General features: G+C 36.9%; 1 protein-coding gene across 4 annotated transcripts in view; it reads right to left on the bottom strand.

Annotated features, from left to right (window-relative positions):
• Positions 1-1,624: 1,624 nt before the first annotated feature.
• SLC26A7 (solute carrier family 26 member 7) overlaps positions 1,625-19,214 on the bottom strand; it is a 255,412-nt gene continuing 237,822 nt past the window's right edge. For all 4 annotated transcript variants that reach the window (XM_058564573.1, XM_058564571.1, XM_058564575.1 and 1 more), the window contains 4 exons: positions 10,749-10,849; positions 6,031-6,085; positions 5,842-5,945; positions 1,625-4,817 (listed from right to left, as the gene is read on the bottom strand). In XM_058564573.1, coding sequence (XP_058420556.1) covers positions 4,782-4,817; positions 5,842-5,945; positions 6,031-6,085; positions 10,749-10,849 — 296 coding nt within the window. In that variant the 3' untranslated portion in view covers positions 1,625-4,781. The remainder of the gene's footprint in view (positions 4,818-5,841; positions 5,946-6,030; positions 6,086-10,748; positions 10,850-19,214) is intronic.

Here is a 19,214-nt window from a genome sequence, read left to right as displayed (position 1 = left end):
AAAACAAAGTGGAAAGCTCTCACTGCAGTTAGCATCAGGACTATTCTGCACATCTCTGTGACAACTGATAGAATTAAGCATGTCTCTGTTGTTATTTTCCTTAAAATAATATCATAGCTAAAGTAAAACTAATTCAATTCTATTTTCTTTAATCAGAAGGCTAATAATTAGGAACCATCATCAGAATATAATACGTCTTAGTTTCCAAATAGCCTTTGGCATATTGCAAACCCATTCCTGACCACCTCACTCTGTTTCATGGCCAGAATCTCATCTGAGTAGCCAATTATAGCTAGTAATGTCTAAGCTAACCTACTGTCTCTAGCATTGGAATGCTTTAACCACACAATTCATGATTATTTATTATGTTTTGGATGTAAAAATTCGCGTGATGTTAAACATAAATGAAATTCTATTAAGCCTATTCTTTAGACATAAAAAGCAAAGTTTTAAAATGTATAGAAAATTTATAACTCCCTGCTATGGACTGAATTTTGTCCACCCCAAATTCATATGTTGAAGCTCTTTCCCACAACGTGACTGTATTTGGAGACAGAGTATATAGGGAGGTAATTAAGGTTAAATAAGGTCATAAGGGTGAGGTCCTAAGCCAATAGGATCAGCGTACTTACAGAAGAGACACCCGAGAGCACTCTCTCTCTCTCTACCATGTGAGGACACCATAAGAAGGTAGCTGTCTACAAGCCAGGAAGAGAGCCCTCACCAGAAACTGAGTCAGCTGGCACGTTGATCTTTGACTTCCCAGCCCATGCAACTTTGAGAAATAAATGTCTATTGTTTAAGCCCCCAGTATGTGGTATTTTGTTACAGTAGCCTGAGCTGACTAAGACATTCCCATTAGTCACTGTTCCTGCCACCCTATCTAGGGACTTCATACCCACTTTCTGCCATACTTCCTGTCCTCTTTCCTTGATTTATTCTTAGCACATATTATCATTTAACTTATAATAAACATATCTTAAATTTTATCCCATTTACTTTCTGTTTTCCCTTGTTAGAATGTCAGCTCCATGAGGGCAGGGATGTTTTTCCTGTTTTATTCACTGCTGTATTTCCAACTCCTAGAATAGTTCTTGTCCTTGGAGCAGTAACCTTTAAAACGCTGAAGAATATCGAACTTGGCCTAGAAACTCAGGAAAGACAAACAACAGCATATAAATGAAGAACCCAAACAAATAAGAAATTAAAATATACACATTAATTAAAATTAGAACAAAAAGGATGTAAACCTGGTGAAAAAGGATTGTGTAAAGGTACTCTTGCAGTAAAAAGTGCCCTTATCAGCCTTCCATAAATTAAGGTACAATACCTCACAATCCTAGTTGAAATGTGGTAAGAACAAATTACCAAGAATAATGGATACTTCCAGGAATTTTCAGCACAGAAGACTCGGTGGTCACAGAAGACTCCAAAAGCAATATATATTATTTGCTTTGCAAGAAAGTAAATACTTTGAAATAATAGACACAAATCCATTTAAGCATAATAGTTATCATATTTCAATTTATTTCTACGTAAATTTGTTGTTACATGCTGAGTTAGTACAAAGAATTATTTAAAAGATAATTAAATGCATTGAAAAATATAAAAAAAAAATAGGTGCAGCATATTAGACTACATGATTTTCAACTAAAATCTTTGGATTGTGAAAGCACCACTTAACTCCCTATTTGAAATCTGGCAACAAATTCATTGCCAAAAAGCATATTCTATATTGAATTAGATCATCAGCCACAAGAAAACAGAACATGCATTTCTGAGGCATATGTATGTTCAACAACATTTTGATATATTTTGGTAACCACCAAATGTCAAACATTACCCATACAGGAGTATTAACACATTAATGTTTTCATTAAAAAAGAAAGATCTCTTTCCTCATTACATTACACATTTATAGAAATAGAGATCTGTCAAATAAATTACTGCAAAGTAGTTCAAGTTAGACCTTATAACACTTGAATCATATAATCGGGGGTAAATAACCTTTAAAATGAAAGACAAATGGTAAAATTTAAGGGCATTTAATTTGCATAAATGTAATGTTAACAGTCTTTTCCTGGTTACATATTTTATGGTTAATTTATATATGTCATTCTATTAGGTCCTTAACACTCTTATAGGTTAATTTTAATTTTTTCCAATTTTATTTTGCCATAATAAGTAATATGGAAGTAGTTTATCATATACAAAAATAAGGTGATGTCATAAAAATAATTCAGCATGACTAGAAACATTCTAGCATCAGGATCATATTATAGTTCTTGTGTTGTTAATGCCTACTTTGAAATAAACATTTATATTTTAGAATCTTGTGTGTCTATAACTCATATTAAACTACCAGGCTCCCAGAACTCAATTTCAGGGAGTTCCTCCAGGTCAACAGTCATTATGACCTTGATACGCAGGATAAGCATTAGAACAAAGGGCTATATATGGTGATGTGTTGGTCTTACTTTACTTTGAAACTAATATTAACATTTGACACCAAAGTTGTTGGCTTTTAAGTTTCATCCATTAAACTTCTACTATAAACACTGAAATGCACCGAATACATCTGCTCGGACAATACTGTGTCGGCTTTAACAATAAAATAGAACAAAGCATCCATAGATTAACTACAATGATTTTAATGCCATCTATGTTCCATAATCTCTAACAAATTAGAAAATGCCTGCAGTGCATGAATTTAATTACAGGCCAAAGTCTCATAGAAAAATATCAATTTATACATAGCAAAATATATTTTCTTTTTTCAACTCACGTTTATGTGCCAATGACCAATGGATTAGAGATGATGAATGTTACCACCATCCACCATGGGAATAATTTAATTGGACAAAGCAGAGTGAAATTCCTTTCCCTAAGGAAATTTTACCTCCAATTATTACCTCCACCTTTTCTTGGAACAGCATTTGATGGGAATGACAGTTGACCTCGCCACTTCAAGCCCAGTGAGTGAAGGGATTGAGGCTACCCGTAGGACAAAGATTATTCTTTGTAGTTCACGTCAAATAAAATTGAAGTGGCTGAGTTATGAGAATTTGAAACATTTATTATTTTGCTTTCATTTTATTACATGGTCCTACCTAGGACCTACTGTTAAAATTAAGAGCCAAATGAGGGCGCAAGCGGTTAAGTGCGTGCACTCCGCTGCGGTGGCCCAGGGTTTGCCAGTTCGGATCCTGGGCACGCAGCCACACACCGCTTGGCAAACCATGCTGTGACGGCGTCCCACATAAAGTGGAGGAGGATGGGCACGGATGTTAGCCCAGGGGCAGTCTTCCTCAGCAAAGAGGAGGATTGGTAGATGTTAGCTCACGGCCGATCTTCCTCACAAAAAAAAAAAAAAGAAAAAAGAGCCAAATGAATGTTTACTGTACATTTGCTAGGCACTGTTACATCGTTGGTAGGCACTAGAATTTATTCTTACAGATGTCCACAGAAACACCTAAACTGTCAGTCTTTTAATTTTTTTTCAACCTACTACTCAAACTCACTTTAAAGTACTTGGCTTTTTGTTACACTGGTAATTTCTAGGACACTTAAACACCTTAAAACTTAAACATAATTATGTATCTACACCTATCTTTGAAAGTGAGATTTCTTAAGTGAATCAAATTGCTAGATAAAAATATGAAACTGTGTAATTGTATGTGATTGAAAATATATGTACAAGCATGAAAATAATAACTTATACAGGCCAGCCTCACCTGTGGTGTTTGTCAATTGCCCTGCTGGTTTGGTGGGTTTACAGATAATCACATATCCAAGCTCTCCTCTAATGAAAGAAAAAGAAAAACATACTATGGAGATCCATCTATCTACCTATACAGATAGAGAGAGAGAAAATGTAGTATTATATTGACTGTCTCTCTGAAGTAGAAAAGTCTCAAACTATTATAGTCAATCTTATATGGCAAAAAGCCATTCTACTGCTGGTATTTTCTCATTTAAAAATCATATTTTTGAAAAAATATAAAATGTGAAACATTCACATTCTTTGGCTCCAAGAAAACTTAAGCTGAAAACAGAGACTTTTACATGCAACATGGAAATTAGGGCTATCAGGTCTGAAGATCCCAAGCATTTCCAATATTCACAGCAAAAGAGAGCAACATCAAGAACTTGGTTTCACTGGGATACCAGTTGTCTTGAAAATATTCCTGAAGGTTTTCATGTGTGGAAATGTATGGAGAACAAGCGTTTCTAGTTTGTCTTTGTTTTTGTTTGACTTATCTTCTGTGAATTTCATGTCATATTGTATAAAGTAACATGTAACCTTATTGATGTTTAACGGCTTTTTTGGTAGAGGAAGATGCCACGTGTGCTAAGTTGTCTTTATGTATTAGTTATAGATGACACTGGATTTTTACAAACGGTTTGCAAATGTTCCAAATCTCTTATAACAAAGTCTTTCTCAGTTTTACAAATTAAGTTACAACAAAGTAGAAGTAAAACAACACAAAATCCTGTAGTAAAAAGAAATAAATTCATTTTTACCTTTCAGTACACTAAAACTACATGCATACTGATTTTTATAAAACAACTATATAATAACCTGCTAAGTGAATCTGCTTACTAACAAAGATTAGAAAAACTTGTTGACAAATCTTGACCAGTGGCTAGGTGGTTGCTAAGTCACATCACACTTGTGGTGGAGGTCATCTGTAGGATCTAAAAAGGGTGTGCAAAATGCTGGAGAGTGGCTTCCTCAGGGCGGATGCTCAAGACAAGAGCTGTGCTGCCGCAAGAGGCTCTCAGACTTCACTGTGGTCACTGAGTTTGCCCCGATTCTGAAACAGAAGAGGAATAAACACGCACACGCCACTGACTCCACCCTTACGTCGGTCCACAGTCAAAGAAGAGCAGTAGCTGAAGCAAGCCCAGTCAAGCTAAGAAAACGGGCATTCTATGAGGCCTGAGAGCATAGCAGTCTACAGCTCAAAGTTCAAGGTCAGACTCCTGACTTTGAAACTAGCTCTATCACTTACAAATGGTATAACTTCCCTGGGCCTTAGTGTCCTCATTTCTAAAAATAGGTTAAATAATAGTATCTTCCTCATAAGGTTGTGCAAATTTTGTGAATTAATATAGGTAAAGCTCTTAGTGTATTCTTGGAACATAATGAGCACTTAATACATGTTAGGTATACAGAAGCAATAATAGTAGTAATAGTAGCAGTGTTACTATTATTTTGTAAATACATACTGTTCTGATCAAATATAATAGGGATCACTCGGGGAGGCACCACATGCTGTTCTAGGGATGAGGAAAGGCAAAATGATTCAAAACCAAAGAAAAATTGCAGGAAATCAAAGCTCTAGGAACAGTTCTAAAATGAACCATGAAGCCCAGTATTGGAAGATAACTTTGACACTTCAGATCATGTGAGTGCTGGGCTCTGCAAATAGTAATTCCAAAGATGGCAATATATCTTAGAGTCAAGGGTATCAGAGCAGAAAGAAGCTATAAGTCCACATTTAGAGTTTTTGCATTCGACAGAGGTGGATTCAAATCCTCTGGATAGCGGACCCTGGAAGAAGCATTTATTTTACAAGCAGGAGGTTTGCACTTAACAGGTGATCACCAAATCCTCTAAGCAATGACATTGTTGGAGGATCCAAATTAGTAAACAATGTTCATTAACTGGTCCAAAAAAGGAATGGAAACATTCCTTTACTTGTAGCAGAGGATTCTGAGGAGGGGGGACATTTTAATAGATTTCAGATGCCACCAGGGTAATAGGTCAGTATGAGAAATGCAAAGCCCTGATTCTAATTTTTCTTGTAACTCCTGCATGCCACTTGCTCAACTCACCTTATTTGAATGGATGTTACTTATTGCAGCAGATATTGATTCAAAAAAAACTGGTTTCTCTGAGTCTAGGTTTCCACGGTACTTCATTGCTTTTATCAAGGAAGCTACAAGAAAGCACCAGTGATATAAGGACACACAGAGCAGCAGAAGGATGACTGTCAAGGTTAGCCAGACACTCTTCTTCCTCACCTGTGCAATGGGCTAATGATACATCCACACTCCGGCTCTTACAGTCCATGTAAACCTGGAAGAATTAAAAGCATACCCACAATTAATTAAGGATAGCTGTCAGGAAGGAATAAGATAGGCTTCAGAAGAAAGGAGAATTTCTAGTAAAAAAAGCCAATGTTTCTGATTGTCAGACCACCAGAGGGAGGCATTGTCACACAGTCGGGCATACCCTGGCACACTCCTAAAAGGGGCTGTCTTAGCAAAGTAAGAGGAATGCAGCAGGGTGTTTGCCTTCTATGCAGACCTACTGCTTACTTTAATATTTTACAACAATTTCTGCATCTTCATGGTCTCTCTAAATCCCATCCATGGAGAACCTCACTATAATCAAAGCAAAGTTTTATTGCCCAGCTTCCGTTTTTAAAGGTCCATCAAGATGAGAGATCCTAACTAATTTGCTTGGCATACTTTAGGGTCTTGCCTTGTTTAAGTCCTAGAAAAGCTCAAGTGGGAACAACTTATTGAAGGCCCTGATCTTAAATTCACCCAGACCAAAGTCAGACCATGAACCTCAGTGAAAGTAAATCTGGAAGTTTTAGTGACAGTAGAATGGATTTGGTTATACAATAGTGATGTATATTACACATATAATGTAGAAAGCAGCATTTACAACACATTCTAAGAGGATGCATGATATATCCAAAAATTTCCCTTATATTCTTCCAGCAGTAAGCAATTCTCTCCATGTTAGAAGACTTGTGGAATAATAGGCGAGGTATCACTTTGAGCATAAACAAACAAGCAAACCAACAAATAATACATGGACTGAGACTTTGCCATTGAATAAATGGCTCCTTTCTTGTAAGTTACGATTATTTCAAGGTGACCTTTTAGTGTTTGACTTTTTCTTAAGCTCAGTGAAGCACAAACACATTGCTACAGGTGGTTTGTTGATGCTGATAAACATAATCTCCAGTTCACTGACCTTTCCAGTGTCCTAAGTAGAAGAATAAACAGAAGTCACTCCATTTCCTTCAACCTATAACTCCTAGGAGAATGTCTCATACTAAAGTGATTAAGAAAATAATCCAGAGAGTGTTATTAGAAAGCAGGAAGACATGCATGGCTGAAGAGACTCCGTGGGTCTTTATTCTGGAACCTCTTTCAGGGTGGCTGGAACTAAGAAATAGTATCAGTTGCAATGATATTATCTGCGTTTTAAGAAATGACTTTTGCAAAATAAGAACAAATAACAGAAGCTAGCTTTATTGAGTACTTACTAATTTCTAGACACTTCATGTGCTTTATATGCAATATGTCACTTCTAAGCTTCACAACAACTTGATGAAGTGGGTATTTTTACTCTCAGTTTATAGAAAAAGCAAACAAATACTTAAGCCCAGATCATAGAACTAGACTTTATGGCTAATATTTGGACCCAGGGTTACCTATCCTTAAAGCCTATGTTCTTAACATACATCATAATTTACTGTAACCATGATGAAATAAACCAAATAGTAATAAAGAAATTAAAAAGGAAAACTGACACAAAACGGCTGGTTTTGTATATACAGATGAAAAACACCAGGCCAAGGGCAAATGTCATTCTCTGCCAATTTAAAAATAAATCGGTTGATTTATTTTATCCTTCTATTGTGTAGTATTTTAAAACCATTAAGATGAATGAGAAAAAGCTCTTTCTCAACATGCCCAGTACCTGGATTATTTGGATTCCTTTGAATTTTCAACCTTAGATCCTAAACTCTGGGAAAAGTTAACAATTTTCTCCTCTTTTACTAACTCTAAGTCCTGATCTGCAATATCTAGAGACAGCAGCTAATAAATATTAGAGCATATTCAGAAATAAATTTAAGATACAATTAAACAAAAAATATACATACTGGCTTTTCCCAATAAAAGGACAATCCTAATCTAGTGTTCCTCAAAATATGATCCTCGGACTGCATTCTTCAGAATCACCTATGGTTGTTTAATAGGAAGATTCCTGGGCCAGTACCGGGACCCATAAGACTGCATTTTATTTTATTTTATTTTTATTTATTTATTTTTTTTTGGTGAGGAAGATTAGCCCTGAGCTAACATCTGTTGCCAATCCTCCTCTTTTTGCTGAGGAAGGTGGGCCCTGAGCTAACACCTGTCCCAATCTTCCTCTATTTTATGTGAGAATCCTGCCGAAGCATGGCTTAACAAGTGATGTGTAGGTCTGCACCTGGGATTGAACCCGCGAACCCCAGGCTGCAGAAGTGGAGTTCGCAAATTTAACCACTATGCCACCAGCCTGGCCCCAAGACTGCATTTTAAATGAGCACCCCAGATGATCCTTATGCACCAAGTTTAAGAACACTCTTCCAGACCTTGGAAACACAGAGTAAATAGAAATGCTGAACACAAGAAGCTCTCCAGTGAACAGGGTTTATCTGTTAACAGTCCAGATTTAGATGCAAGCAGAGTATGTAGGTTGAACCCTATGCCACATTGTGAAAGTTTTTATAGTGAACAAGAAAATAAAATCATATTACACAGGGAAAAGGATGACTTACCAAAAACAACCACTAAATTTAAGGCCTACGATATTTAAAATTCAGTTGTTTTGCATAAATTTTTTTCTGAATACCTGCTAATTCTGAAACAAAATCACCCCCTCATTTTTACAACATGAATAAACTGAGATCCCACCAGGTTAGATGATTTCCCAACGCCTCACAGCTGGTGTCACTGAAGAGTGCTCTTCGGAAGGTGGCCCGCCACACGCTGAGTGGCTTCGTCTCCGTACCCTCCTCCCTCACCCCCACAGGAAAGCCCCGCTAAAGCCGACCTTTGTACTCCCTTTACCGTGAAAGGTTGGACATTTCAAAGTTAAAATGTAAATGAATAGAGACACAGTTATACACCACAAGAAAACAATCAAAATCCACAATGTGAGACAATTTAAAGACTACTGATCTTAACTTTTTAAAAGTCAAAGTCTGATTTTGACTTCTAGACACGATGAATAACTAATACAAGACTATCCCATCCTCCATAAATAAGTAGACAACCTACAACCAGACAAAAATATACAAACAACTGTTTTCAGACAATGAGAACAGGCAGCACAGGACTGGGTCCCCTAGAGCAAGAGAACTGACAAGAGATTCTCACATACTGAGGTATATGGGATAACTCGTCAGGTTCAAAACTGATTGGCTTGAACTAAAAAGCCTGACTATGGCCTATCAAACATACGTTGTACATCTGCTTAACCATTAAAGTAAAGAATGCACTCTCTTAAGATAAGAATGCACACTTCCCCTCCTACCCCTACTGGTAACACCCAGATCAGTCCCTTCCCTGGCATCACAGTCACGTTGTTGACCTGCTAATTTGTAATTGAATACCTCTTTGAAATCTTGATAAAAATGTATCCTGGGTGTGTTTAATGCATGTTCTTTGTTCTAAAAAGATGTAAGACTGTACTGAAAACCATGCTTCTCCGGGACACTTTCTAAGCCCTTCCCGGGTTAGAATCCCCGCTCTGGCTCAGGTAAACTCCCCTTATTTCTCTTATCTGTAGAATGGTCGTCGGTTATTTTGCGTCGACAGAATGAACGAGGTCAGCACTCTGACCATCTCAGCTTTCTGCTGCAAAGCAGTTTCTGGGCCCCCCGGTGTGATGAGGTGGGACCCAAGCAAAGCACAGCGGCTTCAATGACAGAACTAGAGTTCACGAAGGATTGACTGGGTGAAATTTGTGGCAGAGAGTAATAGAAAGGAGAGACACATGCAGAGAAAGAGCTTCAGAAATTTTCACAGGTTCTGATTGAGTTTTTGGCTGAAGACAAAGCCACACATAGAGGGAGACTGCATGAGGCCAGGGTAAGAGGACCCCTGGGGAGCAAACACCCAAAGCCAAGGTGAGCTGAGCTCAGACACAGAAGCTGGTGGAGGATTGAGTACAGTTGAAGAACAGACATTGTCCAATCCTCAAGACCCTCCCCCCATACTTGGGATATTGAGGGGAGAAAACATGGAAATAAGAAAGGGGGTACATGCATTGTTGACTTAGTATTTACTCAAAAAAAAAAAAAAAGGGAGGAAAAAATTCCAAAAGTGTCTGAGTTTTCCTTGAATTGGCAAAACTAGGTGTTCTTCCATCCATGGAAATGGGGACTTGTGACTTATGTCAGTCTTAAAGAAATAAAACTCTGTTTTATTTTTTACACCCCAGGATCTAGACTCCATGGAGACCATGGGGTAGAGCAATAAGCACCATCCTTGGAGAGAATGGAGAAAAGCCCCTGCACTGGGCACTATTTTAGACAGGAATGGTATCAGGTCAAACTGTACCCAGCCAGGATGTGAGAAAGAATATCCTGCCATCACCAAGGCCACTTGCTCATGGAGGGGACGTTTCTCCTTTCTAGAAGTCTGTAAGCTGACTGCCCAGAATGTGCTATGCCTACTATATCTCAAGTCCATATTCCATTCTTTCTACTACCCTATGTGAATACCCCCACCCCTGGCCCCCATACATACACACACTTAGAAGCTCGATGCGATCTCCTGAAAAGAAATCTACAGTCGTGGGAGGCATACTATGTCCTGTGGAGAGAATGGGTGAGATAGGTACTGAAACAAGCAGGGTCAAGACCGCAGAGCTGAGAGAGTGGCCGGTGGAAACCCCGTTCCTGAAGAGAAGGGAAGGAATCAATCCAAACGCAAGCTGTGTTAAATACCTCAACAAGCATGGAGACTCCAGAATAGTCAAAAAAGGTCAATCCACTGCAATCCAGGATTAAAGAACACTTCCCATTCGGGCAGGGCTGTGAAGCTTCTTCTGTAGAAGGAACAGACATGAGTTAGGGAGAATTCTTAGAGATTTCCGCTGCTGATTTTGTTGAATGGTGGGAAGATAACAGCGGCCTCATGTTTAGTAAGATTAACTTCATACAATTTTTAATTTTTATACTTTTCAGTTAATTACCAATTATTTCTGAACTCTTTGATTTTTGATTATTCAAATGTTATTTCAGATAATTATTACATAAGTCAGAGAGGAAGATGAGATAGATAGGTTAATTACCAGTATCATTTCACAGAGAGACAAACGGAAGCTCAGCAAGTACAGAAGATTTTGAAAGGATACCTGGCAAATTAGCACCAAACACAGACTAGAATCGAGGCCTCTAGACCTTCTCAATGGACTTCTCTCCACAATATCAGTTTCCTTCAAGGGTGTGCCCAGAGGTAGAGCCCCGTGTTGTCATGCCTGAAGCTCATATAGTTTTGGAGTCACGCTTGAAGGAAAAGATTCCTTGCTGGAGCTTGTCCCTTCGTGTTGGAAGGGGTCTATGTGAGAGGCCCTAAAAATTAAGCTTCATTTGGTTCATGGTAAATCTGCCTCTGAATAAGAAAGGGGGTACATGCGTTGTTGACTTAGTATTTACTCAAAAAAAAGGAGGAAAAAATTCCAAAAGTGTCTGAGTTTTCCTTGAATTGGAAATTGAGTTTTCCTGAATTTCCTTGAATGCATTTGATGGGAAAAAAAATTTTTTTTTTTTTACTTAGGAGTTCACGACCTCTTTTTCACCGATGTCCACAGTGCCACAGTTTCCTCATGTGAAATGACATATTTCTACCAGTGACAGGCCACACTCAAAGTCCCTCTAAAGAGTGATGTGGCTCTCAGAACAGACCACATAGGCTAAGATTCCCGCACCATTACAAGGCAAAGTCTATCAAATAAACTCCAATTCATTAATTATTATGAAATTCTCTGAAAAAACAAATTCTTAATTGGAATAGATTTGCCATTTAAAATGCCCATGGTTTTCCCCTAGAGTGGCTGCAGAAAAGTGGGAATATGGTTGTTTCTCAATTAGCGTTGAAGGGAAGTACAAGGGAAATTGTGTATTTTTTAAAAACTGCTACATAGAGGTAAAAACAGGTGAGCAGAAAATACAGAATCAATACTGAACATTTATATATAGCAGTAACTGTTAGGAAAAGAAGAAATGCTACAAAGTAATTTTTAATGTATTTGAAAAGTAGTATTCAGGTATAGGATTTGTTTCCAAGTTTCACCTTTACATCTATACTCATATTTATTAATTGAAATGATAACTATAGAGCATGTATTGTACTCAAGAAATTTTTTGAAATGTAGCGAATGATACAAATGTGAGTAAGATCCTATTCTTTTCTTCTAGGAGCTTATCCTTGAGTGCTAAGGATAGGATTGTTACATAAATAACATATGATTAAAACCGAAAAAGAATGGGAATTTTTAAGGACAAGTCTTTTGGAGTGATCAGGGAAGTCTTCATGCAAAAATCTTGAAGGATATATACAATTCCAAAAAGTAGAAATGATATGGAAATGTAAGCATTCCAATCATATGGATGGCTTTAATTGAACACTAATGATAATTTGAGATCTCAAACTCCTCTTGCTCCCATTCAACCAAAACTTATCGAGGATCTGCAGCATGCCAGGTACTCCAGTAGTGCCTTCTCTTTCCTTGTTTCTCCCATGGGAAGCAGGGCTAAGCAGTAAGTACAGATTCAGGCTATGCTACCATTGGCCTAAAATGGTAAATTAGAACCTCAAACAAAATGGAAAATCACCACAACGTAGCTCATCCACTGACTACTCAGTAGTAATCATTATCATTCACTATTTGCCTAATTAAACACAGAACCTACCTCTACTATGCAAGGGCTACTATTTATATCCTTGGATATAATGTGCCCCTGCTCATTCTCAGAGATAGGAGGGGATTAAGATCACAGGAAAAAGAAAAATATGTATTCTAAGCAAAGATAAACAGTGGAATGTTGATTGGTATTTATTCCTTCTATTGCCTAGTCTCATAAATACACACACACACAGGTTGGCAGTATATTAATTAGTTTATAGACACTTTTGTTCTACTTTGCTTAGAGTTATCGAGACAGAATTACTAGATTAACATTAAAAGAGTTGCTAAGACCTTTGGCTCATTATTTAATCTGTGACATGTATTTCCTTACATATATTTTATGATTTATAAGTATATTTTCATCCAATTGGAAACATTTTATTGAATTTTCAGAGTACAAAAATCTCTAACAATTAAATATCAGATAAAGCTTTCTTAGAAAAGTTCAATAATTCATATGATATATATATGAAATATATATATAATGGATTAGGTATTTTCTTACAAAGTTAGATATAAAAAGTTTTAGTAAGACTTATGTTTGCAATGTACCATGGAGTTCAATATTTGAATGGTTCCTATATGGATACTTTTGAATATATCTGTTTCAGAAAATAAAATTTATCTGATTTCTTTAAAGGAGGTAGCGGGTTAGAGCCAGCTCTGCCAGCTCTTTTGACATCTTGGAATCAGTCACAGTAGAAATATTTACACCATGGAAATGGATAAATGCTACAAATCAGTGCTTCTCTACCACTCCATGCCATATTCTCTACTCTGAGTTGTGTGTTAGAGATTTACCAGCACATCACTACTTAAAGGTGAATATTCTTGTTAAATATAAAGAAAATAATCAACCAGTAATTAAAAAAAAAATCCAATGGCTTTGATTAAATAAATGACTTAAACCACTGACATCTTTAGCAAGGATCTTAAAATGACAGTGATGATACAATTTGATATCTAAATTAGTAAAGTCCTTTTTTTCCATATGCTTATACAGAGCTGTTCTTACAAATGACATATGCCTTTTATAATATAGTACATATTTCAAAATAAGCTACAATCTAAAATTCTTTGTCCAAAAATTTATGTAGAAAAACTTAATATTAATATTTAATCCCCCAAAATTAAAAGTTAAAGAAATTATGTATTTTTCTGAGATCTTTATGTCTATTCTTTATTTACTAGAAAACATAATTGTCACTGGTAATATCTACATGAGAGGCTTGGTAAAAGGAAACTGTACTCTGACAAAATATTAGCAATTGTTTTATTTAGAAAATGTCAGTGCTTTGCTTTTCCTGAAAGAAGCTACATAAGTTATTATCTGTAACTAAACTATACAGCATGAGTTCTATCACCCCCATTCCTTAGCCAGACACACATGGCTAATCAATCGTGGTGCTTTTTTCCACTCAGGTCAAAGAAAACCTTAGAATTTTTATCAACGCAGTGCTTCAGGGAGCCACTACTAGTTCATAAGAAACTTATTTGTCAATCTGAACTTAATCTATGGATACATTATTTAGAGAGATTGATCACTGGATCTAAATAACTAGAAAATGGTGGTAAAAAGGCACAGAAAATTCTTTAAGAAACAAGTTTTTTTTTTTCTTTTCTATCCTATCACATTTATTTCACTTATAAATTATACTTGCCATTCTCCATATTGTCTTGTAATTATTTCATAATTTAAGTGGTGATAGATTTGTAACTATGAAAATGTTTGGGTTTTATCAGAAGTGATACAAAAATCCCCTTTCCATTGTTTCCAAGTGTGCTTGCTTTGTCCTTCATATTTACATCAGAGTTTCCTCTTTCCTGTTCCTTTAATCAAAATATGTGCTTATTTTCAGATTATCCAAAACAAAACAAAATTTAAAAAACCAAAACAGAAAAATTTGGTCTTGTAGTTGTGGATAACAACTTAAGTAAGCTATTTTAATAGAAGCAATTCACGATGTCTTTTATAAATAAAAAAGACATCCTTAATGGTAAACTTACCAATTCATTCAAATAAAAATTTAAATACAACAGACATTTCTGAAATCTTCCCCAAAATAACTGAAGTTTTCTTTTATCCAGTATCCTCTCAGTTCTGTCCCTGTACTGATTTTATGGCTATAACCTTGTGTTCTAAGCTTCTAAGTAAATCAACCAGAGCAATAAAAATCACATCTTCATAGAAAGGAGTCAAGTGAATACAGAGCTAATATCCTGCCTTAAGCAAAAAGCAAAAAAGCAAAAAGAGGTAAGCTTGGAGCATATGCAAAGGAGACAACTAATCTATACCCAGTGGGATGTGGTAAATGATGGGCTTTATCTACAAAAAACAACATTTCAGAAAGAAATTAACCATCAGGTGTGGGTGGGCAATTAACTCCAGACTGTGGAAGGCAGCTCTTTCCTGTAGAATATTCATTAACTCCTTTAATTAAAAAGAATTCAAAGTTGCATAATTTAGGAGTGCTTTTCATATACTTCAAAAGGTTCTTGATAGTCTGTGAGTCACTCATAATTTTTTAAAAGAAGGCATTTTCTGTTGATATCAATTAACTATTCAGAAGCAGGTTTACATCTCTAATTTCCCAAGAAAACAAGGAAATAAGAAATATTTAGGACAAACCACAATACTATCTTTGGAAAACATGTGCACACACTATTGAGCATCTCATTCATTCATTCATTCATTCATTCATATTCACTCAAGCAGTGAGTTAATACAGATGTATTGGGCGCTCACTCTAAGCACTGTCCTAAGAACAGCAAGCAGAATGGTGAACAAGAGAGGGGATGGTCCCCCCAACAGACTCACAACGAAACTGGGAAATTAGTCAGTTGAACAAGTAATTTGAAGTATTATGAAGGCTGGAAAAATTACGCAGAAAGCGCTATGGAGGTACGGAAGTGACCTGGTGTGGTTGACAGAATAATCGGCCCCCAAAGATGTCCACACCTTAATCTCCAGAACCTATGAATATACTGCCTTACATGCCAAAAGAGACTTTGTGGATTGATTAAATTAAAGACCTTGCGATGGGGAGGTTATCCTGGATTATCCGGAGGGGTCCAATGTAATCACAAGGTTCCTTATGAGAGGAAGGTGGGAGGGTTCAAGTCAGAGAAAGAGATGTGGTGATGGAAGAAGAGGTCAGAGAGTGATTTGAAAATGCCACACTACTGGTTTGAAGATGGAGGAAGGGGCCATGAGCCAAGGAATGCGGGTGGCCTCTAGACATTGAAAAGGGCAAGGAAATAAATGGATTCTCCTTTAGAGCCTCCAGAAAAAATACAGCTCTACCAAAACATTGATTTTTCTCCTGTAAAATTCATTTCAGCATCTGTCCTCTAAAACTGTAAAATAATAAATTTGTGTTGTTTTAAGCCACCAAATTTGTGGCAATTAGTTACAGTAGCAATAGGAAGCCAATATATCTGGACTGCAGGTTTGGGGGTTGGAGGGTGGTGGTGAGGGCATGGAGCTTATTTTAGACCTCAGGATCTATGATGGCAGAAATCATGCCTGCTTTCTTCATCCTTGAATATGCAGCACCTGTCATTGTGCCCAGGATTTAGTAGATGTTCAGTAAGTATAAGAAATATTTGCTGAGTGAACAAAGACATGAATTAATTCATGCCAGAATGAAAGGTAAATGGGACTTGGGAGCTGACGCCTGGAGGATGACTAGAAGTAAGCAAGCGAGAAGGTGGTGGAGGTGGACCTGGAGAACCATAATGTAAGAGAAACATTGGCAGAGTGCCTCTCAGTAATGGCATAACGTGACTAAAGTGTTTTGGGACACAGCGTGCTAACAAGGTTAAAGGCAGATTTCTCCACATTTGAGCAATTTTTGTTTTCACTCAGAGAAATATGACTTCCATTTTATTATTTACATAGCTTGTTTCATGTATTTTGATTATTCAATCATGTACTCAACTACAAATCTGTGGTCTGTTGTCTGTAGATTGTTGGGGAGGGGGTATTTTTCATTCTCTTCCCTCTTTCCCATTCCTTTGCTTAGTTACTGGTTCCCTTTGTTTTAGTTACTTCCAGATCTATTCGGTGCTCCCAAACACCCACTGGATGTCTCCTGGACAACCTCCCAGTATCTTAAATTCACCCTCCTTCAAAATAAACGCATCTTTTCTTTTTAGGTACGCTCCTGGGTTCCCGACTAATCCTATTGGAGAGTTTCAAAGCTTCAGAATCATTTGTATTGCCCTCCCCTCTTCCCCCAACACCCAAACAGTGTCAGCTGTTTTCATTACACGCTGAAATCTCTTTTAAGTCCATCCTCTCTCTCCATTTTCATAACCCTGTGACCAAAGCAGAGGAAGATGGTGCTGTCACCTCCTTTTCTTGGATTAGCACCACCCCACCCTTCTTGCTTGTGTTCCTGCAGACTGCATTGAGATCAGTACTTCCAAATCCCAGTTTTAAGCACCCTTTCCTGTATGCGTGCCTGCCTTCAAGAGGGACTCAAGTTCTCTCTAACAAACTGTATGATCCAGAGCAAGTTAGTTCGCCCCTATGAGCCTCAACTTCTTCACCAGTGAAATGAAGAGTATCCTATTATCTATTTGAAAATGAAAGTATAGTACTTACCTATTACCTATTTCAGAGTTATTGAGAAGAATAACGTCCTTTGAAAACTGTGAACTGCTATACAAATATCATTTATCATTATAATTTTCATTCATTGACCAAATGTTCATTGGAGAATGAAGGATAATGCAATGGAAATTTAAAATGCATTCTTTGCCTTAAAAATCTAGTTAGAAGAAAAATATGCACAAATAAATCTATACTCTATAACCATATAAGGCAATATGTGATTGAGTGAAGCATGTGGTATCCTCTCTGTTTTACTATCACAATGAGCTCCATTTTACAGCTGGAGATATTGAATTCCAGGCTGCACTTAACTATATATTCCCCTGTATGGGTCTGGTTGACTTCTCTTTCTACCTAAAGGGATTGCCAAGGAGTGTGTCCCTTCAATTTATTTTACTTCTCTATTAAACCTTGAACAAAGTCTAAGATTTGGATTGGCAGAGAAGGGAAATGGTTCTATTCAGGAGAATCCAAATAAAGGCTGAGCCAGGGAAGATTAAATTAGACATAGGGGCCCTGAATTGATCTATCTGACTTGGATGGAGGACTTGTGTAACGTGTAGTAAAAGAGCAATCAGTTTGAGAAGATAAGGAAGGGTTTTACGTGCCCTGTTGAGGAGTTGGGTACTTGATCCTCAGACAGGAACCATTATAATTTTTTAAGCATAAGAGGGATGTTAAAGCAAAGGTGATTTAAGATTAATCTGTCATTCCATCACAGAATAGAATAGAGCCATGATGGCCATTACATCTCAACTTGCGTGTCAACTCTAACCATGTGCAGTAGCTTCTGCAGCCCCATGTTGAGAAGATTCTCAGGCTACTTTGGCTCATAGGAGGAAGTACCTTGATCTATTAGTTCTTTCTGATGTGAGCACAGGAAACTGAGTATTTTCTATCCATGAAATAAAACCAAGAATGTCTTACAGCAGAAAAAAACCCAACACCAATAAGAAAGTTGCACTAATTCATTTTGAACATGGTTAAGGACAGAATCAGAGTCACAGAAGTGAAAACATTAAAGTAATAAAACCAAGAGTTATAGGTTTTGGTAATTAAATTGAGAAAGGAAATAAAGAACACGAGCAGTAAACGTAATCTTAGTGTTTAAAGCATAGGGAGATGAGAGCAGGATGGTGTTCCTGAACAAGAGGGAGAGATGGGAGGACCCAGGACACTTTGGAGTGTCAGAAGAAGGAAGAGGAGGAGGATGCCGGAAGTAATATTCTGGTCAACCAGTTCTGACTACTATTAAAGGGCTTCTGGGTGCCAAAGGTTTCACAAGGACACAGCAAATGTGACAGTGCCCATCAGCTACTGTTCTGTGCAAAGTGGGCCTGGTCTAGTGACGCAGAGGTGAGAAGGCCCTTAAAAAGTTTCCAGATTAGTAGGAGAGAAAGATATTGAAGAAGTTACCAGTAAACAAGTACTATACCAGCATTTGATAAGCGTTCTTTGAAAGCACAAGGCAGGAGAAAGTAAATTTGCCACAAGAAGTCAGAAAAGACTAGAGAAGCTAACACCTGAGCTGCATCCATGTTGATGAGTCATGCAATTGATTAATATATTTATATAATATTTATTTTATTCTGATCTACTCTATATGTTATATATCTATTTGTGATATATACAGTAATATAATAGATATAATAGATATAATATGTATTTTATCATCTTATATAAACATTCCATATGTTCTTTTTCTATTTACTGTTAATACATATTTTAGTTGTTTCCAGGTTTGGGGGAATTATAAATAAAGCTACTAGGAAGAATCTTGTATATGTTTCCAGGTACAAATATTAAGAGATTCATTTTTTTATTGTCTTTAGAAGTGCAAAAATTAATATTATTCAGTTTTTCCTGTTTTTTAAGTTTACATAA

Source organism: Diceros bicornis, chromosome 21 (genome assembly GCF_020826845.1).
Source record: "Diceros bicornis minor isolate mBicDic1 chromosome 21, mDicBic1.mat.cur, whole genome shotgun sequence".
Taxonomy (NCBI): domain Eukaryota; kingdom Metazoa; phylum Chordata; class Mammalia; order Perissodactyla; family Rhinocerotidae; genus Diceros; species Diceros bicornis.
This window is presented reverse-complemented; position numbering and strand designations above follow the sequence as displayed.